Genomic DNA, 23422 nt, shown 5'->3' with positions numbered 1-23422 from the left:
AAGTTTCTACAACCACCCCTTCCATACAAACTTGCCTGGAAAAAAAATATCTACCAGGTTCTTTAATCTTTAAAAAGTCACGTCTAGTGCATCACTCTGATTTTATGATACTTATTGTTGCATTAGCAACTCTTTCCACAAACACTTTTTTCTGTACAAAATGGCCGGAAAAAAATACATGCCAGGTCCTTCACACTTTACCAATTCACGGCTAGTGTGTTGACTTTGATTTTATGATGTTTAGTGTTGCATAAACAACTATTTATGCTTGAATAGTGGGTACTCTGAAGCTGACAGTTTTACACGAATAGCGGAAGATTTTTGAATTATCAATTTATTGAATAATTTCACTTGAACTCAGGGTTGCCACCCCTAGTGATTTATCACTATTTCTAGTGATTTTTACATTGCCTACAGAAAAAAAATCACTAGATCAGCACATAAATCACTAGTTTATTGAAGAATCACTACATCAACCAAAAAGTCACTAAAATCTAGTGATTTTTTTTTACCGGGTGGCAGCCCTGCTTGAACTGCGAAAGTTTTTTTAATCGGTGAAGAAGTTTGAAATAACCTGTATCGCAATCGCAATCGTATCGCAATCTGTATCGTATCGAAATAATCTGTATCGCAATCGGACAAACGATCGAAATCATTTGGTCTTAAAAAATGGGCTTTGATCAAAATTTTATACCTGAGAGTTGGCGAAAAATTTAAATACAGAAACAGTAATCACAAACAGGGGCAAAATATCCTAAAATGTTTAAATCCAACAAGTCAAATGAAAAAAAAACATACTTTCTAATTTGAAGTTGAAAATTCTTTGTGTGAATGCGACAGAAAATCACTGCAACATTCACAAGAGTTTTCTTTAGAATTTCTCATATATTTCATACACGTAGTAATTTATGTCTAATATATGCAGAAAATTCATTGACCTCCCTTAGTTTTCTAATAGCACTATGGGGGGGGGGGGGTTGAATGTGAAAATGGATGATATTAGATCTTTAAGATGTTAAATAAAGAAAAAAATATGTGACCTCTGACATTTTTGTTTATTTACACAGCTCACGAGGTCGCCTTCTGCATGCTAGTACTTTATTATATGTCAAAACATATTACATAAACATATACTACCTAATATGCTACCTAAATATATTATCTAAATATAAACATATTGTATGTCCTACTTACCGACTACATCTATGGCCAACATAAGCTGACTTGTTCTAACCTCAATTTCTTTTGGTGCTTCAAAATAGGAGAAAACTATGGCGCCAACAATTAAAACTGAAATCAAAAAGCCCTGGAGACTGCACCAATACCACCAATTCATATTGAGTTCCTTTTACTTTCGTAGATGTAATATGCTCTGTTTGTTCAGTTTTAAATACAGCAGCGCTTTTCTCATTGAACAATAGATTTTTGGTGGTACCAACTGGGCTCTAACAGTTAGTTCCTTCTTCCAATAAGACTACCTGAAATAAGAGAAATTTTTATGTAGTTATAGTAGATTGGATGATAAACACATTTTTTTTTTATAATAACACCTATATTTTTATTAGTTCACACAATGAAAAAACTAAATCAAAGAAACAACCATTCCTAGAATGTGGCACTAGACTTAGCAGGCGTGGCTTACAGCTAATAAAACAGTACCAATTCTACTTTAGCTACTTTTGGAAATCTTGGAAAGGGATTGGGTTAGGAAAATGAAACTGTCAGGGATGGGTCTACAGGCTAAAGTATGTGTAGCGATAAAAGATTTTATATTGTGGTAATGGGAAGATTCGCTACTGTGGTGATAGAAATTTCTCCTATAGCGCCACTTATAGCGCTGGAGATTGTGTCAACTAGGCTAACACCGCTCTCAATTAATGAGAGAAAATTGAACATGTAGACATACAAATGTGGCTTCTTCTTTCTTGAGCTATCTGGAGATCAGATTCCTTTGGGAGCATTTACCTTGGAGACTGGCGAACTAATTACCTATTATCGGACTAGACTCAGACATACAAGAGAAATAAACACATGTAAAAAGACAATAGATTTATTGAACTTACATGCTTAGTTGTACAGCAACAGGTCACTTCTATGACAAATAACGGTGACCAAAATAATTTCGTACTAATCGTTTCAAGTCTGATTTTACATTCAAATCAAAAAACACATTTGCCCCAATCCTACACGCAGTTCTTTTGTCCTGCACTCTAGGGACTGCCTGCCATTGGCTCACGTGCAGCAAGGACGCGAATCCTTGACCAATAATCTCTTAAAGATATTTCAGATGACTCAGGAGTTCACACAGTCTTTTGCTTTTTAAACTTCCTTGGAAATTTTATGCATTGCATTTTTTTGCTACAATTATCTTAGCGAAATTCGAACGACTAGCGCCGTTGTCTGACTGAAGCTAGAAATGCAATTTCTCTTTTTGATGATTAAGGACTTTTAATTTTTGCGAATATATTTAGCTTAATTATAAGGAATCGGAATTATCTTTAGAAAGGACCTTTATTTTGGTATTTCAAATACATCACATCTTACTTATGGTACATATCACCCTTCCCAAGAAATAATGACGTCCCGTCATTAGTTATTGCCCATTAGGAGTTTTAAAATTTTTCAATTATTTTTCTTATTTTATTCTACATCCCTATCTAAAATTCATCTACCGGACTCAGATTATTTTTGGTTCTAGGTTAGCTACTATATTAAAGATTTGCTGTCTATATGACGTACTACATACTATCTGCACAACGTTAAATGAATAACATAATAATATTACACCTAATTCTACTTTTGGTACATACATAAATGATTTATAACATACAATATTTGGATCATCATATTCACAGATGACATTAAAACACTTTCACTATTGAGATTTTTGCATTGTCAAAGCTATTAGGAAGTAACACATGTAGCTTCACATCTATTCGTCACATTTCGTGTCCTTAGTGTACTACACCCTTCTGTTGTAAATTACCGTCCTTCACTCCTTTTGTCGTGGCAAAAATTTCGAAGCACTTATGTTATGGTTTCTTCATGGAACTGTTTGAGTCTAGTTGTCTTCACACGGTAAGTTTTCCCTAATAGTCAACTGGAAAATGACCGTTAAATATCGTTCTAATAGTCAACTGGGAAATGATTCTTCCCACTACAGGTGTTGGTGTTTTTCTTCTCAGCGTATCATTTTTAGGATTTTTGAGGCACATAGAGAATGTATTCTCGCGTAAAATTGTTCATTTGTGCCTTTTGAAACGGGTTGTCGTCATATTATAGTGACTTTCTTAATATATTGTCTTTAAATTCAACTTCGAACCTCTTCAACTATCATCTAACTTCAAATATTGTTAAATATCGTTTATCTTGTACTGCTTGATGGTGTTATTAGAGACAAAGTTCAAATTTTCTTTAATTTCTGCTTCAAATATCTTCAATTGTCTTTAAGTGTCATTTGACTTCAAATATCGTCTATCGGGTGCTGATCGATGGAGTTCTCAGAATTAAACTTCAAATTGTCTTTAATTTCGTCTTCAAATATCTTCAAATGTATTTAAGTATCTTTCAACTTCGAATATCGCTAAATATCGTTTGTCTTGTACTGATCGATGGGGTTCTCAGAATTAAACTTCAAATTGTTTCTAACTTCAGTTTCAAATATCTTCTAATGTCTTTAAGTATCTTTTAACTTCAAATATCGTTAAATATCGTTTATCTTGTTCTGATCGATGGGGTTATCAGCATTTATGTGATTATATAGTTCGTTAAAGCACTTGATACTGAGGTTCAAATATAGTATTACCTGATATGTAATATGGTTCATAGTCGAAGAAACGACGATCGAAGGCAACTGTTGTTTTCACAGACGAAGCTGGGATGAAGTTGCTTGGAGTCATGGTGAGTACTCTTCGTTGGTTGAGATATGATGAAAATAGATGTTACTGGGTCGTATCTGTACTGGGCAGCTTATTGTAATACTCAATGACCAAAGTGTCCATTTACTTTCCTGTAATAAAAACAGCGCGGCAGAATCACATGTTCTTTGAAGTAAATATACATACAATAATTCACGCATTAATTGGGTTATAATTTCTTAGCTATGAGACAGAATTAAATAAATACACTAATATTAGTACTCTCAATGAAAATCTAAAACAGAAATGTCTTCAAATTTGTTTTGATAACGAAAATATCGATATTAAATAAACATAATTTACCCTACATTATTAAGTTTGAGGTCTAACTTTTACAATATTTTTCATGCCTACATTGTTTACGCAAGTCCGTATTGTTTAAGAAACGCATGTTGCAGTGTCATAACCACATGGTTTTACGCAAACAGTACTACAATGAGGGAACAAGACATAGCAAGGACTAGTGGAGAACTCTATACCCACTAGTTTTCTGCTGTCTTCCTTATTTCGTGGCCTAGACGTTCTCATGGGGTTCCGGATTTAACCGCTGAAAAGCGGAGGTGTTCTTCTTTGTTTCCCCGTGTTCTTCTCTTGGATTTTCCGTAATTACAAGTCAACATTGGTGCCTCATATTCGCCTTTCGAATGAGGTAATTAGATGCAGGGTTCCAAGCTTGTCCACGTATATTCCAGTTGATGCTTGGCTAAGAATATAAGCCTAATGAAGAACTGACATCAATATCTTTTTTTTAGAAGGCTATTGTTTGAGCAAATCCTTCAGCACTTAATAAATAAATATTATATTAAAGTCTTATTAGAATCTGTTAAGCGAAAAACACCTTCACATTAATAGGGAATTCCTTGTGGGTTTTACTTAGTCGCCATTGGACATACAAAGGGTTTCAATCCATATATCTTAACTGATAATTGGTTTTAAAATTTTACATATTATTATTGAGATATAATTTCACATCCGCAGTGAAATTCTACATGTAAACGTACCAATAGTTTGTTTTATAATAATTACAAATTGTTTGCTATTGGTAAATATATTGCTCGAGTAAGAAACATTATAGTTCTCGAGTTAGAAATACATGAATAAGCAAGCTATTGGCGCTTATTTAAACTGGTAGGCCTAAAATAATCATAATCTGCACTAAGATAAAATATTTCATATAATTAGACGCTTCTGTACTGATAATATCTTGTTTTGGATACTATCCATCTTGGTTAGGACATGGGTCAATTTTTTTTAATATAAAATATTAGGGGAACCTGAGTTATCATAGGTAAGATATAAAGTGACTGACTTACGAAAATATGTCACATAAATTTTAGCACAAGGTATTTCATAGATAAACCAATGAAATTAAAGAACATTTTTGTCACCGAACTATAGAACAGTGATCTCTCTGTTATTGTATACGTCATAGATATAAACTAATGAAATTAAATTTTTTGCCAAGGAGCTAAAGACATTAATGTCTCTGTTTCTCTTTGGAAGTAATGTTTAACACTGAGCTTTAGGACAGCATACGTCATTGATATAATATAATGAAATTAAAAAGCTTTTTTTTTTTTCTCGGAGCTATAAGAAAGTAAACTCACTGTTTCTCTTTCAAAGCATTATGATCCAAAAACTAAAACTTAGCTATCTCACAGAAGTTTCTATTCAACCTTTAGGTATTGATTTGAATGGCCCTGGTTGGCATAAAAATACTAATTTCTTACACTTGAAGGACTGAAAAATATCCCTTCCTACGATCGTTTACACAAAAAAAAAATAAAAAAAAAAAACAGGGACCTTGAGTTCCTCCCCGGGCGTCCCACAAGACGTGGTCCAACACGAGTTGTCGTTTTCAGTAGACCACTAGCTTCCTACCGTTGGTTATTTTCTGTTATAGTCAACGTTTTTACCTTCCGCGTATTATTTTATTTATATTTTTTTTTAATTAATATTGACGTTGTTAACTTTAATTTCACACTTTTGAATTTATTATGGTGTTAAATTCATATATTTAAAGTTTGTCTTTTCATTAATTAGGGATATTTCCATCTGTCAGGTTTTTTAACCGTTCTACCTGACTGTGTCGTTATTTTATACTCAGTTTATTGCGGTTTTTTCTTTTTCGGTTTGTATAACGAAATAATGTCAAAATTTTTTTTTTGTTTTTTAAAAAATTCTTGAGCTTTTAATTTCGTTTTTTTACCGTGTGTGGCTGCTGAGGTCGGCCTTGATTTCCCTATTTCTTTAGCTACTATTTGGTCTGATTCACCATCAGACTCTTCTGAATTGGTTTCCGACAAATCCGGAATAGAGCTTTTAGAGTTGGCACTTTTTGAGGTGTCACCTGCTCTTCCTTCGTAAATTTCTACTCTTCTGGAAGTAGAAGGTTTATTCTCTAAGTCCTCGCCTTGAGTTCTCAACTCGGGGGATTTGAAAGATTCTTGAGAGCTTTGGGAGAAATCAATAATTTTTGCGGGGTTCCTCCATTGTTTGAAGGCCATGTCTTCAGGGGGATGGGGCATTTTTTGCACAAAGGTTTCCCTCCATGAAGTCCACTTTTTAGGTTTGACTTTGGACACAGTTATACCATGATGTTGACCTTGCTGGTCATCCTTGGGAGTTTTATTCCCGGGCAATGTACTTTGACTCGTTTTAATGGGGAAATTAGTTAAATCCATAGCTTCTCGCAGGTTTTTTTTAGTTAAGTGTTTGGGAGAAGTTTTCTTTGCAGTAATACCGGGGGTTTCTACAGCTCTGTTTAATTCTTCCTGTAATGACAGGGGCCTTTCTATTGGTGTTGTAAGGGAAACCATATTATCTGGAAATCTTTTGTGGAGAGATGGGGTCTAAAGTCTATCAGTTAAGAATTGGGTTTTTTGAGATATTGTATAATCTAAATCTCCCGCGCTTGCCGATGAATAACTTTTTGGACTTTTTGGCGTTTTTATTTCAGGAAAAAATCCTGGTATTAGGGATTTTTTCTTAGGAACAACTAGATTTTACATTGCTAAAAATTATTCAAAGTTTTGTTCATCACTTTCATTTTCAAAATAATTTTGTTTGAAATTAAAGGGTTTTAGCTCTGCCAGTCTTGACCTAGGGGTCTCATTTTCCGAATCTGACGAATCAGTAGAAGAGGGATGTGACATCCATCTCTCTGGAAATTTTGCTCTTTTTATTCGGCTAACATGCGCCTTGTAAGTTTTTCCACTATCGGGGTTCTCCATTTTAAAGGTATATTCATTATCGTACTTTTTGACTATTCTGTACGGTCCAGAATATTTGTTTGAAAGTTTTTTTCCTTCCGTTTTTGCCTCGTTCTTTAGGTAAACGAAGTTTCCTACTTTGAAATCTATATTCCCCTTAACTTTGGGTTGGTTTCTTAGCTCTTGGTTTATTTTACATTTTTCCAACTCTTGCCTAACTATTTTATAAGTTTTCCTCATCCTATTTATGAATTCTTTTTTATAATCTTCTGAGTCGTTATAATATTGCCAAGATTAAATAATTTCCTCGCACGGAATTTTAAAAACATGACCAAAAAGTAAATAGACTGTATTTTCTTTGGATGTCTTGGAATAATCAGTGTTAACAATGTTGGTTGAGGAAGTTCAGAGCATGTTACCGTCGCGCCGGTTGTCTTTCTTATACAAAATGCTAAAGTTCGAGAATATTTTATGTCTGTTTTCTATTTTTCCATTGGCTTGTGGGTGGTACGGTACCGTTACCATTGTCTAAATGTTAAGGAAACTTATTAAATCTATTTTTACCTGTGCGACAAAATTGCTCCTATTGTCACTAAAAATTTTGTTATGAATGCCGAATTTTAAAAAAAATTTTTATAATTCCTTACTTGTGGCATAAGCACCTTGATTTTTTAAAGCTTTTGCAAAAGTAAATCCTGAAAAATTATCTACAACCGAAAGAATACACGTATGGCCTCTGCTAGAAACAGGTAAGCCTCCATTTGTCCCGTACAGGTCAAATGAGATGATCTCGAAGGGGTACTTTGCTACTGGGACCCGGCCCAGTGGGGGAGTTGGATAAGCTGGGGGGAATTTTCTCAAATTACATGCTTCGCATGTACTTACAAATTCTTTAAGTTTTGTCAGTGCCGATTGTACGTAAAAGTATTGTTTTAACTTATGGAACGTTTTCACAACTCCTAAATGTCCACCTGTGTCCGAATGAAAATATTCAAATGCAGGCCCTATCAAGTTTTGTGGTAACACAGGTATTATCGACGTTTGGTTTATATTTGTCTCAGCAGTCACAATTCTACACATTATTTCTTCATCAAGGTCGTAGAAAAAATTATCTATCTCTTTTCTAATAGTTTTGAATTTATCAGGTAACGCCTCATCATTCACAAAATAATCAAATAGTGCTACACCCATTTCGTCCTTTTTTTGCTTTCTTTTTATATTTTCCAAAGACAAGGGACAATAGTTAATCTTATTTTCTTTTACTGCGTCTTTGACTTTGTTTTTCTTACATCCATGTTTGCTTTTAGCATTGAGAGCATTAACTTCATTTTCTTCATCTTCCGACTGATCATTTTCTGGATATCTACTCAGAATGTCGCAAGCTGCGTTTTGTTTTCCCTGTAAATGTTCAAATTCATAATATAGTTCTTGGATTTTAATAATCCATCTAGATAGAATGGCCGTTGGGTTTTTAAATGTGCACAGGTACTGCGATCTTTTATGGTCTGCTCGTAACATGAATTTTCTACCAATTAAATAATGCCTAAATTTGTCCAAGTGGTAAATAATAGATAATAATTCTAAGTTTGTGGCGGAATAGCTGCTTTCGCCCTTTAATAAAGGTTTACTTGAATAGCATATAAATTTTTCTATTTGTTAGGGTGTTCCCTGTAGAGGGTTAGGGTTTTCTACTGGGATTGTTTGCGAAAGGATAGCGCCAATGCCTTTTGAACTAGCATCCGTGGTAACGATGAATTTTCCGTTTTCGAAATCAGGGAGTGATAAAATTGGTTCAGAAGTGAGTGCCTTCTTGAGTTGGTCTAGGGAAGTTTGAGCTTCCTGGGACCAGGTAACATTATGGGAGTTTCCTTTGGTTAATTCCGTGAGGGGTTTCGCAATTTGGGAATAATTGCGTACACATTTTCTAAAGTAGCCAGTAAGTCCTAAAATTCCCCTTAATTCTTTCATAGTTCTGGGGGGCTTGAGGTTTTCAACACATTTTATTTTATCAGGGTCTGGGGATATCTCTCCCTGGGTAACTACTACTCCTAAAAATTTAATTTTGGATTGAAATGAATTTACTTTCTCAGGCCGGCATTTTAAATTGCCTTGCCTGAACTTCTCGAACACCTTAGCTAAAGTTGCCAAGTGTAGTTCAATGTTTTCCCCCACGCATATAATATCATCAACAAAATGAATTATATTCCTTAATCCTCTCAACAGGTGCAATAGGGGTCTGAATAACGCGCTTGAACTTGTTTTAAGCCCAAATGGTACCCTTAAGTATTCGTAAGATCCATATTCGGATGCTGAAAATGTAGTTTTATGGACATCCTTTTCGGCTATTTTCACTTGGTGGTAGCCTTGGGTAAGATCCAAAGAAGTAAAAATTTTGTTTTTGCTTGAAATTGAGTCAAGAATTTCGTCTATTCTTGGTAGAGGAAATTTATCGCTAACTACTTGTTTGTTGAGAGCCCTATAATCTATAACAAGTCTAAGATCTCCATTATTTTTTGGTACTAGGATTACTGGTGCGCTATACGGGCTTATACTTGGGAGTATAATTTCGTTTCTTTCTAATTCTTGGATTTTATTTTTTAACCACTCTTTGTGCCTATATGGCACACGATATGGCTGTTTTGCTACGGGATTACCAGTCATTAAAATTTAATTCTTGTAAAATGGGATCACCCCGATATCATCTTAAGATGCAGAAAATAAATCCATAAAATTACATAATAATTATCATAATTTTTGATTAAGTTACATATACGTAATATGATCCATTTTAAATTTGTTTAAAAATTGCGATTTATTCAAAGGATATTCGTTATTTGAAGTTTTAATACCGTTAACTAGGTTTCTTTTAGAATTTTCCCATGTATTTAAATCATTTTCCGTTAAAACCTCGATTTGGACTAAACAAGTCCCTTTTTAATTGTAATTGTATCGTTTTCATGGTTATTGGTTACCCAAATAAAACCTTCCCCTTTGTCATAAGATATAATCTGTTCCTCGCATGACAGATTTTCGGGTATTTCAGACGGTGTCGCAAACCATATTTCTGATTTGCTAATTGTTGGCTCGATCATTTGTGATATTTGAATTTTTTGCATCGTTTTGGGAGGGATTTTTGTTTTCCTTATCGCAAATCCGTAATATTTCTCTTCATTTTAATTGTTTATTAGATTCATGCTGGCGCTATGCTGCGCCATTGCGGCATCTTGTGGCGTCACGTTCGGTTTTACTATGTTTTTCCACAATTCCACTATTTTCTTAATTTCATTTGATCTGTACTGTCGCATATCTCCTATTTTTATTTTCGCAGATTCAATACTGTTATTATTTAAATTTACTTCATTTCTGCGATATCTTTCGGGATAATTGAACAAATTTCCAATTATGCCATGTCTTTGCGAGACATGGGGTTCAAAATACTTCGACATTATACCACTAGAAATTTTGTTTACTGTTATGTTATCTTCGTAACCTCTGTTACGATTTCTTAAGGTAGAAATTTCTTCCCAGTATACCTTAGCTGGGTATACAAACTTCTCGTTGGCTACGTCTAATAGTATTTTATTAGACCTTAGAAAATTTGCCCCTATAATGGCTTCATATGGGAGATTATCACATATAATAAAATTTGTCATGAAGGTTCTGTTGTCTCTTTTTACTTTTAGGCAAATTGACCCTTTTGCATTTAATTTATGGCCTGTAACACTTGTTAAATTGGGATTATTAGGGTTCTTTTGTCGCCTAATGTGCAGAGGCAACGTATTAAATACGCAAGAGTTTATGATATTTACAGTAGCTCCACTGTCAACCAAGGCCGTAAAGTAAACGTTTTATACACAAAAATCATTAAATATAGGTAACTTTTTAATAATATCACTACAAGAAGGCACTAGCATTGTTTTGGGCCTATTAATTATTCTTGATACCCTTTGGTTCCAACTTCTATTTCTGAGAGTCCTGAAGCGTTTCCATGATAATTTATTTCTTTTCTCGGTGACGATAGTATGTATTTGGACGTAGCAGTCTCCGTAGACCTGTTTAAAAGAGTTAAGTCTGCCTGTCTTTGCCATGTATTATTATGGTAACGTGGATGTCTCGTGTCAGTGCTATTTGCTGGCGCTGTTTGCCAGTGCCGTTGGCTTGTAAAATTTTCATTTCTCATTGGCAAATTTTCATGATTTTTATATTGCATTCTCGCATTATATTGGCCTTGGCGAGTATTTGGGTTTTCAAACCGGTAATTAATTTGCCTCTTGGGGAAAGGGCTATACAAATTTGGTTGGTACGCATTATAAGGTACTGATTGGCGCAATCCCCCCTGGCTATAGCCTATTGCACGACCGGTGCTAAAATTTGTTCTTCTGAACAAATGGTTACCGTAATTTTGCGTATTACTGACAGCATTTCTTGGTATGGGATTGGTGACGTAGTGGCACTCTCTTGCTATGTGGCCAACACAATTGCAGTTATAGCACCTTATTATTGTAGGGTTAATGGGCTGAAAACGTACTGTTTTCAACTGCCTAGCGGGTTCTGGCGTTTTTTTTTTTTTTGCTCCTGGGGAGTTATACCTTTAAAATAAATTTGGGGATGTCTGATAGCCCTTGAAGATTAGGTTAGCGTTTGAGTCGCCAATGCTGCTTATTTTTGTATTACTATTATTAGCAACCATTTTATCAACTTAAATTAGTCGCTCTACCTCTTGGACTGCAAGATCCAACGTCTGAATATTCTTGGATATTACTACTCTATATTGTTGTGGGGGTAGCCCTTGAAAAAAGGTATTTAGTATGATTTTTTCATACAGTTGTCCCGAACCACTTCAGTATTTTGCCTCTAAGGAAATGCGTATCTTATCCAGATATTCTCTTAAATTTTGTGAAAAATCAAAGTTAACTACTCCATGTTTTAATTTATTTATAGAACTGGTTTCTATAAATCTCTCTTTGAATGCTTTTAATAAGTCATCGACGGTATTTATTGGCAAGTTGGCGTTATTTCCTATGGTATGCTCGACCTGTTTTAGAAAGGTTAAGGCCTGGCCTCTTAATCGTAGAAGCAGCATTTCTTTTAACGCTCCAACGTCTGTTTTTGTTAATTGTACAAACTGGGTCAATTGGATATTAAATTCGTCAATATCTGATTGACCATTGTATTCCGGGATAGATTTTGCAATCTATATATTTTTTGCGACCAACTTTTGCACTATTAATAATTCATTTAGATCGTCCATGTTTTTTTTGCGTTTATATCAAATTAAAATTTTACTTAAACTATTTTGGGGTAGGCTATTATATCCTATGAGATATAAGGGGTTTCCTATCGTAGCCTAGCGGTTATAGACCTAATCAATTTTCTTATATGTCTGTATCTTTCCAAAAATTAAATTTGAATTATAAAGTTTAAATAGCCTAACTAGTTCGCAGTTTTCCTCCAATTTCCGACACGCGCCATTTGTAGCGATAAAAGATTTTATATTGTGGTAATGGGAAGATTCGCTACTGTGGTGATAGAAATTTCTCCTATAGCGCCACTTATAGCGCTGGAGATTGTGTCAACTAGGCTAACACCGCTCTCAATTAATGAGAGAAAATTGAACATGTAGACATACAAATGTGGCTTCTTCTTTCTTGAGCTATCTGGAGATCAGATTCCTCTGGGAGCATTTACTTTGGAGACTTGCGAACTAATTACCCACTATCGGACTAGACCCAGACATATAAGAGAAACAAATACATACAAAAAGACAATAGATTTATTGAACTTACATGCTTAGTTGTACAGCAACGGGTCACTTCAATGACAAATAACGGTGACCAAAATAATTTCGTACTAATCGTCTCAAGTCTGAATTTACATTCGAATCAAAAAACACATTTACCCCACTCCCAAACGCAGTTCTTTCGTCCTGCGCTCTAGGGACTGCCTGCCATTGGCTCACGTGCCCCAAGGACACTAATCCTCGTCAAATAATATATTAAATATTTTTCATATTATTATGTTTTACACACAGTTTTTTGCATTTTAATCTTCCTTGTAATTACCATTAATGGCATTTTTTTTTTGATACAAAAATAATCGCGAAAATCGAAAGACTATCGCCGTTATATTACTGAAGCTAGAAATACCATTTCTCTTTTTGCTGATTAAGGACTTTTCATTTTTGCGACTATATTTAGCTTAATTATAAGGAATCGGAATTATCTTTAGAAAGGAACTTTATTTTGGTATTTCAAATACATCACATCTTACTCATGGTACATATGGGTACTTATGTACTATCTGGAACACACGTGAAAAATGAAGTTTGGTTGATGCTAATGAAGTAAAACAACATAGGATAAAAATAAGTTTTGAAACAAATTTAGGCTATATATTTGCATATTAGTGGTGGGGGGATGGGGGGCAAAGCATTGTATACATTAAACATGTAACTAACCAAACCTATATACCTTTTTTCCCCTAAACCCCATAGAACAATAGTTTATATATTTTAAAACCATTAACAAACCACGTTTTACAATCCATTTCTCTATTTAAAGAAACCCGCATCTTCCCTATATAATATAACGCATGTGTTCCAGATAATATATAAGTATCAAAGTATGTCCCGGGAAGGTATTTTGAAGTACCTACCTCCACTCCTTCTCCCTCTAGAGGGTCCTTAAATTTTCCTACATGACAGGTCTATACTTACTGAAATTTTGACAAAACAACATTTTATCTTAATTTTCAGTTATCAGTTTCTTTTTCTCAAGGTTTAGTTCCAAAAATGCAATTCTTGTTATTTGAGTAGAATTTTAAGCCATATCAATGTTTTTTTCTTCAAAATTTAGGAAATGTATTTACATATGTTTAAAACCTTATAAATAAGAATTGAATAAACTTATGAAGCTGAAAACAATTTTGTTGTACTTCATCTAAGCAGAAGATCTATTTGCAAGGTTTCGATTTTATAAAACACAGATTTTATGAGGCGGCGAACAAAAGACTTGAGGAGATCTGACGAGTAAGTCAAAGGTATTCAGAAAAGACAGGATTCGTGGCATTATTATTGCAACCGTTCACCTCTGGAGGTAGAAAAAAATGGGGAAGTCTTTCTTTTATTTGTGCCTCGATTTGATTTCATCTTCACTTCAGGTCCGAGTATCACTGTTTTCCTGATTGGAATATATTTCTTACTCAAGATTCTTGTATCGGTCTGCTACTATGCCATTGATTTACTTATTTCCACCATGAAAAAAGGCGTCTGTTAAGAGGTGTAATATTATCTGGGAGAAATTTGTTTTTGTAATTTTCTTTTTTTGTAAAATAAATTAGATTATTTTTTTGTATTTATTGATGCTTCAGAAAGAAGAAAGGGAAACTGAATCCTGAGAACTATTTATTAGACTGTAGACCTAGTAAATTGAACAACACTAGTGATGGAAATCCAATAAAAGAACGGAAAATCCAGCAGGATTTCCAGCAAGATGGAAATCCAATAAGGATAATAAAATCTAACATATTGTTTCGTCAACAAACTGAAAATTCAATTAGAGTATGGGAATTCAAGATTTTTGTTTCTCAACAAATTGGAAATTCAATAATGACCATGGAATTCCAAAATGGTCTCCAATATTCAATTTCAGCTGTTGAAATTCAAATTTTTTTGTTGATAAACATTACAAACCATTTCTATTGAATCTCAAACGATTTTTTTTTTACAGTGTGGGGCTATTGGGCTAGCAGAACTTTAAAGCGATGTTTAATGGCACTCATTTTTAAGGCATATGCCGGGAAGGCAGATTTTAACCCTATTATTCATATCTGTGCGCTTTTTATCAATTTTACCATCCAAAAGTGCCATATAGCACTAAAAATGGCACTTTTGGTACCACTTCTTAAGTGGAAGAGTTTGGAAGCATAAAACTGTACCATTGCAATAATTATGGTTCAAAGCCCTTAACTGGAGGCTTATAAGATCTCCCCACATATACTCTCCATCTATACCCTCTTAGTAAGTTTCATAAATCAACTAGTCATATTAAAAGTAAAAGATTATTGCGAAAACAAATTAACTAAAACTAAAAACTTTTCAATAAACATCTACCAAAAATTAAGCTTGACTGATCAACATTTTTGAATTGAACCTTCAAACTTCACTCTGTGATGAAGCCTGTGTGCTAGTTCTAACGGCGGTAACTGAAGGAAAGGGACGTCCTTTCCCCCTTAGTTTTTGCTCTTTCCTAGGTTTTGAAATTACCATTTTTTGGTCATTTCAATGGGAAAGGCACTTGTTTCATTTAAAAAAGTTGGGCAAATAACCGAAAGTACACTTTGTGAGACTGTGGTATCAAGTCAAATTTATAAAAAGCGATTAAGTATAAATATAAGCATTTAAATGAGCCCTTAAACAGCTTCTTTTTGTTACCGAAGCCTTCTAGTTTCTGCTAGTCAGTAGGTGATTTATAAAGCCCTGTCTTCATTATGACTTTTTCAGGCAATGTCGGCTTAGTAAAAACAGCTTTTTGCTTATCGAAAATAAACGTTCCTGAAAAAGATGTATTGTTTTGTGAAGTATTTATAACGAACCTTATGTTATAGACTAAAATTTTTCTTAGCTGTCAAGGTTGTTTGCAGTATTTTTTAGAGCTGTCTTATCTCCCCTAGATCTGTGATAATTATAAATTATATTAAAAATAAGTTTTCAACTGAAACTAAGAAGTGACATTAAAACTTAAAACGAGCATACATTAATCCGTATAAATAAAAAAGATCATCACAGCGTTGTTTCTGCATAAAATTATAATAAAAAACGAACAAAGATTAATATAAAAAAACAAAGTTTTTCCGAGGGAAGCAAAGCGCGAAGTTGAAACTTAAAACGGACAAAAATTATTACTTCACAACCTATCTAATATGTATAAACATACCAGGTGCACATAAACCAACTAATTGTGTTTCCCTATGCTTTTATGATTATACAAAACTAGCATTGTACTGAAAACATAAAATAATATAGGATTTTTGGTACGGTAAAAGCAAACCAATTAAGCACACTTTTTATAGAATCAAAATATTATCAATCCCTTTTATGATCAATTCCTTTTAAGATAACGCAACAATCCATTTTAGGATTTTCTTTATGACTGGCTCTCGTTTGGGTTCTTAAAAGGACATGTCATGATTAGTTTGTACACAGGTTTAAATTAAGGCAATCTTGATAGTATTAGGACTATAGACTAGCTTTAGAATTTGTATCATAGCTTGAAATTCACTCTTGTATAGAGATTAAATAAAAAAAACAAGTTTTTTAAACTGAAAGTAAGGAGCGACATTAAAACTTAAAACGAACAGAAATTATTCCGTACATGAAAGGGGCTGTCCCCTCCTCAACGCCTCGCTCTTTATTCCGTATATGAAAGGGGCTGTCCCCTCCTCAACGCCTCGCTCTTTACGCTAAAGTTTGACTGTCTCACAATTTTTTTTTAAAACAATAAAAAACTTTAGCGTAAAGAGCGAGGCGTTGAGGAGGGGACAGCCCCTTTCATATACGGAATATAGAGCGAGGCGTTGAGGAGGGGACAGCCCCTTTCATGTACGGAATAATTTCTGTTCGTTTTAAGTTTTAATGTCGCTCCTTACTTTCAGTTTAAAAAACTTGTTTTTTTTATTTAATTTCTGATCGTTTTTTAGTTAATGCAGCTTTTATTTGCATAAAAATTTTACTTTTCTTTTGCTAAATTAATGTCTTTACAAATTAACTTACGTAACTAACTTCTATATTCGTATATTTTTCTTCTGGCAAAAATTCAAAGTTGCAGATTTTTGCAGATATGAGCTTGAAACCTATGTAATAGGGTTTTCTGATACGCTGAATCTGACGTTGTGATTTTCATTAAAATTCTTCCACTTGTAGGGGATGTTTCCCCCTCTTTAAAAAATCGAGTAAATTTCCTCAGGCTTGTTGCCTTTGATGAGTAATACTAAACTTAATAAAATTTATATATTTAGAATCAGCATTATAAACACATTCTTTTGATACATTTATTGACATCAAAATTCCGTTTTTCAAAGTTTCGATTACTATTGAGCCGTATCGCTTGTTTTTTTATTGTTTTTTTTTATTACGTATATGTTATTACGTATATGAGGGGGTTCTGCCCTTAGTCAATACCAAGCTCTTTACGTTAAAAGTTAAAAAAAAATTTGATTCACAAACCCCTGAATCACAAAGGCCGTTTAATTAGAATAGAGAGCTCTTTTGAAAGCACTAAAAAAAAACTGTAGCTTAAAGAGCGAGGTATTGACTTGGAGGAGAACCCCCTCACATACGTTATAATTTCTGTTCGTTTTAAGTTCTAATATTCCTTCTTACATTTCAGTTGAAAAAACTTGGTTTTTTTTTATTTAATTTCTGATCGTTTTTTAAATAATGCTTGGAAATCCGGCGCCCCCTTCATAGAAATGTCCCTTACCCCAAAGAAACATCCTCCACGGAAATATTCTCCAGAGTAACTCCCTCCTCTAGCCCCCCTCCAGAAAAAATCCTTCCTGAAAATGGTTGTATACTTCCCAATAACCAATAAATAATGCTGGCAAGTCCGGCGCCCCCTTCATGGCAATTTCCCTTCCCCCCTGAAAACTTCCTTCATGAACAGATCCTCCAACATAACCCCCGGGCCACCCCTGCCCCCCCCAAGCACCAAAAAAACCTCCAGAAAACTTCTGTATACTTCCGAATAACCAATACTATATGTTAACATTGGGTAAAGTTCATATCTTTTAGCCCTCCCTCTGGGTACTTCGGGGGATTAAGTCATCCCAAAAGACATATTTATCATATTTTCGACCATGCTGAACAAAATGGCTATCTCAAAATTTTGATCGAGTGACTTTGGTAAAAAAAAAAGCGTGGGAGGGGGCCTAGTTGCCCTCCATTTTTTTTGGTCACTTAAAAAGGGCCCTAGAAAATTTAATTTCCGTTCGAATGAGCCCTGCTCACGATTTTCTAGGACCACTGGGTCGATACAAACACCCCTGGGGAAAAAAAAAAAAAAAACAAAAAAAAAAAAAAAAACCCATAAGAACCCATCCAGGTTATTTATTCTGGCAAAAAATGCAAAAATACACATTTTTTTAGATAAGAGCTTGAAACCACTAAATTAGGGTTCTCTAATACGTTGAATATGATGATGTAATTTTCATTAAGGTTCTATAACTTTTAGGGGGTCTTTCCCCCTTTTTTTGAAAATCAGCCAAATTTTCTCAGGCGCGTAACTTTTGATGGGTAGCTCTAAACTTGATGAAAGTTATATATTTGAAATCAGCATTGAAATCTGATTCTTTTGATATATCTATTGGCATCAAAAACCCGTTTTCTAGAGTTTCGGTTACCATTGAGCCGGGTCGCTCCTTACTTACAGTTCGTTACCACGAACTGTTTGATAAATAATCGGATTTCCAAGAGCTCATATTATGTTTGATTTGATCTCCATTTCAAGTGATACTAAAGCATATTTCTTACAATTTAAGTTTTCCTTTTGTTTTTGGCATCCCTGCGCTATCACATTTGAAATTACTGGGAAACCTTTTCCTGCGTTAATCTCTTCATCTCTAAGATCAAAACATTCGCCGGAGTTTCTTGGAGAAATGTTTCCAGGGTGAAGTTTATTAATATCTTTGGAGTTCGACCAGTAGATTTGTTTCCACGGCAAATTTCATTAATGTCTTGTGTCTATTCCTGGAGAATTGTTGCTGGGTAACTTTTTTTAGGGACTGAAAGATGATGTCATGATTGATAGATTTGTCAAGAAAGGGGAACTAATTTATTGTTTCTAAAGGGAATTATTGATTCACGAAAGGGGAATTGAGGTCATTGCGTGATCCTGTTTCCAATTCCTGGATCTTAACATTCACCCCGAGCGTGCACTTGGCCAAAACAACAACAAGGACAAAGCAAGATCTTGGAAAAACAGGTCATTGACCCATTTTGATTAACCAAGTGTTCTCCCTAGGGACTCTATGCCCATATTAGGAGTCCCGTCAGCATTAAACTAAATTGTAGATGGCAGCAGGGGTGTCGTCCGGGAGTAGCACCCTCCTTTCTACTCCCATAAGCTGAGTTTTAGGGGGGGGGCTTAGCTGGTCTAATCGGCACTTCCTATGCAGCATAATGGAAATCTCAAAACAAAAATATAAGGCATCATCATTCAACCAGGGGGGGGGGGGTTTGGAGCCCCCCATATGGGCACTTATGTTGGCACATGGAGGCTTGGTGCTGCACTGAGTTGTTAGTAGTAGTACTGTACGACCCTTTTTGTCTCGGAAAATTTATAAAAGAATGAGCAAAAGCTATTGAGACCAATTCGCGGAAATGCAGGTGAATATCTATCGTTTAAAATCTAGGGGGGGGGCGACGTTGCCATTTTTTAAAATTTGTCAGCTAAAATACAAAAAAACTATATTGAATAAGAATACAAAGAAGGCAGGGCCGTATCCAGGATTTTTGTTCAGGGGGGTTTTACTAATTTTTGACTTTTTGGGGGGGGGGGGGGGTTACTAATTTTTGACTCAGTTTTCGACTAATTTTACTGATTTTTACCTAGGTTTTACTAATTTTCGACTTATTTTCGAGTCGGTCAAAAATTTCGGGGGGGGGGGGGGTTCAAACCGGGTAACCTCCCCCCCCTGGATACGGCCTTGAAAGAAGGGATATTTTTCAGAATCAAGAGGAAATTCTGAGGGGAATACTCCCTTCCCCCAGAATTTCCCACTTTGCCCCCTAAAACTGAATTTCTTTGTAATACACCGCTACATGTGTTACCACTCTTATAGCTATGAAATTAAGCCTCAATTCCAACGATAGATAAAGATTGAAGGTAATTTGAATTAAGAAAAGTTTAACAGCCAATCTATGTTAGACGAAGCACCCTAAGGGAAAGAAACGGATATAAAAATCCGAAATCATATTCTATTATAAAGAAACAGAGCTTTATTGCGTCATTTAAAAAAGGCAATAAATGCACGCAATGTTTCGTCCCCTTCACAGGGATACCAGTGCCACCGGTGACACTTTTGTGCCGCTTTTGGCACTTTTTTTTAAAGTGGCTCTGTTTGGGAGTTGGTGACATTAGCAGAAATTGGTGACATTCAAAACGGCTTTTCAGAAATCTCTGATAAGAAAAAGTAGACTTGAAAGAAAATATTCATTTTCTGATGTTGGTCCTGTACCAATCAATATATAATGCAAGTATAAGAAATCCACTTGGGAATTTTTATATTTTAGATAAAAATTCCAATTGAACACAGGACATGTTTCTACACCATTAATTCAAATCAATTGTATGCTACTTGAACTGTCGAGAACCACATGTACAGATATACTAGGAGACAATAGAGAAGTTAGACACAAAGATTGTTATAAGGAGACGAAAATGTTTATTTCGTTTTTGAACCATACTTACGAAGGAATCAAAAATGAACAAAAGGGTAATAAAAGGTGTTTGCATGGGAACCATTACGAATCAATCCCTTTATTGATGTATGCAAATGCGCCGAAAATACAACAACCCTGAATCTTTTTTTCTCATGTAGTACTTTCCCATTTGTTTTATACTTTTTTTTGAAGTTTATTTTCTTTTAACTTTTTTTTATTTTTTTTAACATGATAATTTTATTTCAACTTTTTTTTTACATGTCCTAAAATGACATAAATTATACTTAAAGCATAAAAAATTCCCATATAAGCTAGATGTCTTAACGTTTGTAGATTTGTGTTATTTGAAACCCATGATTTGGGGTGCTTGGTTTACTATTTCACATTTTTCTGACCTAGGTTTCTTAGCCCGTCGTAGGTGTGGGTTGTCTGTAATCTATTTTTGGGGTTGTATGGTTTATTATTTTAGACTTTTCCTAACTAGTTTTCTTAACCTTTCGTAGGTGTGTGTTGCATGAAACTTATGATTTGGGATGTCTAGTTTGCTATTTTGAACTTTTCTGAGCAAGATTTCCTAGCGTTTCGTAGGTGTATGTTGCCTGAAACGTATGATTTGGGGTGCTTGGTTTACTATTTCGCACTTTTCTGAGCTTGGTTTCATAGTCGTTCATAGGTAATTGTTGTATGAAACCCATGATTAACTTTAATATTTTTTTGGGAGGTGGGGGATGATCCAAGGCCTCATTGGATACATTTTCGCATATCATAGGCAGCGCGATCGCGCTACCTAAGTAAAGAACGATGTGGGTACAATGTATTATTATTTTTCCTAAATTTCGTAAATTTCGTATTTTTCGTAAAAACTTCGAAAAGGGCTCATTCGATTGGAAATTGGAGTGGCTAATGCCCTTTTTATTAATTGAAAGTGTTTGGAGGTCAACTAGCCCCCCCCCTCGCCCATCATTCCCCCAAAAACATCCAATAAAAATTTTGAGATAGCCATTTTGTTCAGCGTAGTTGATTTCCAGATAGAAAATAAGTTTTTGACGAGGACACTCCCCCACAACCATCGGGGCAAGGGATTTAAGTTTTGCCCTGAGGGCATATAAGAACGATGTTGGCACAATGTATCATTTATTATTTTTTTTCTTTAGAGCAGGGCTCTTCATAGGGAAGGGGTCGTCGTAGAAACTTCAAAAGGGGCTCGTTCGATTGGAAATCGAGAGTTCTAGTGCCCTTTTAATAGTCGAAAGTGATTGGAAGGCAACTAGCTCCCCCCCACGCCCATCATTCCCCCAAACATATCCAATCAAAATTTTGAGATAGCCATTTTGTTCAGCGTAGGCTAGTTGATTTCTAGATAGAAAATATGTTTTTGAGGAAAACACTCCCCCAAAACACTCAGGGCAAGGATTTTAAGTTATGCCCTGGGGGTATATAGGCTAAGGTTTTTATAGAAGGCTTTGTCGTAGAAACTTCAAAACAGGCTCATTCGATTGAAAATTCAAAGGGCTAGTGCCCATTTTAATAGTCGAAAGTGATTGGAGGGCAACTAGCCCCCCCCCAGCCCATCATTTCCCCAAACACATCCAACCAAATTTTGAGATAGCCATTTTGTTCAGAGTAGTTGATTTCCAGATAGAAAATATGTTTTTGATGAGGACACTCACCCACAATCCTCAGGGCAAGGGTTTTAAGTTATGCCCTGGGGGCATATAAGGTTTTTATAGAATGTGTTGTCGTAAAAACTTCAAAACAGGCTCATTCGATTGGAAATTCAAACTTTGATCAGCGATCATCATAAAACACTTCATTAACCTAATAATAGTACTTAATACTTGGAAAAACGGTCATTGAAATAAAAAACAAAAGAAAACACTTAAATTAAACATTACATTTACTTTATACTGGGATTTTTTTTCTAGTTAAAAAAATTTCCAGATACCTCGCTATTCTTTTGTAATTTTTTAGTGGCCATATACCAGGAAAGAATTGTTTTCTGACTCCAAACTGTCCAAATACTACCCCCCCTCCTCCTTAGGTGCTAATATATATCCAAAATTATATATTTCCCATATATTCTGTCACTTGTCTTTGTCTTGTCTCGCGCTAAGTTGAAAAAAAACTAACGAAGAAACCGGTTAGTTCTCGAGGTTTACACAGCATAGACTTTATCGAGGTTTACACAGCATAGACACAGGCATAATACACAAGAACCAAAATTCCTTCCCGCTACGAAAAAAAAAAACTCAAATAAAATTCTCAAATTTGGAATACCTTATTTTTCACGGGGGGGGGGGGTAAACGCCTAGAACCCTTCATTATAGCTGTTACGCAATTACAGATCACAAAATGTTGCCTAACTTCATTACAAATAAAGAAAATCAACTTGGTTGAATTCAGTACTGCCACCATTTGGCATTACAGTAGAGAGGGGGGCGCTACTCCGAACCCCACACCATATATAGGCATAGACTCCGAACCCCACACCATATATGGGCATAGAGTCCGAACCCCACACCATATATGGGCATAGCCTCCCTAGGGAGAACACGTGGTTAATGGGGTCAATGACCTAAATTTCCAATGTCGATTTATTTGTTGTTGTTGTTGTAAGTGCACGCTCTCAGCGAATGTCAAGGTCGATTTTGTTGTTGTTGTAAGTGCACGCTCTCAGCGAATGTTATGATCCAGAAATAGTATTTGTTGTTGTTTCCGAGGCAAATGTTGTTATTGAGTCATTAATCAAATTGTTTCCGGGCAAGGTTAATAATTGTCTGACAGATGACGTCAAGTTAATTAATGTCTTTGATGTATTTCCAAAGAGAATGTTTCCGAGGCAAAGTTTAGATCAC

General features: G+C 35.0%; 1 protein-coding gene across 2 annotated transcripts in view; it reads right to left on the bottom strand.

Annotated features, from left to right (window-relative positions):
- Positions 1-23422, bottom strand: part of LOC148949915 (potassium channel subfamily K member 2-like) — a 225770-nt gene that overhangs the window by 111270 nt on the left and 91078 nt on the right. For both annotated transcript variants that reach the window (XM_089091369.1, XM_089091370.1), the window contains exon 2: positions 1195-1478. In XM_089091369.1, the coding sequence (XP_088947495.1) occupies positions 1195-1336 (142 nt within the window). In that variant the 5' untranslated portion in view covers positions 1337-1478. The remainder of the gene's footprint in view (positions 1-1194; positions 1479-23422) is intronic.

Source organism: Artemia sp. Qi Xiang Cuo, chromosome 7, assembly GCF_049724085.1.
Source record: "Artemia sp. Qi Xiang Cuo chromosome 7, ASM4972408v1, whole genome shotgun sequence".
NCBI classification, from domain to species: Eukaryota; Metazoa; Arthropoda; class Branchiopoda; order Anostraca; family Artemiidae; genus Artemia; species Artemia sp. Qi Xiang Cuo.
Note: the sequence above shows the minus strand (reverse complement) of the source record. Positions and strands in the feature narration are given on the sequence as shown.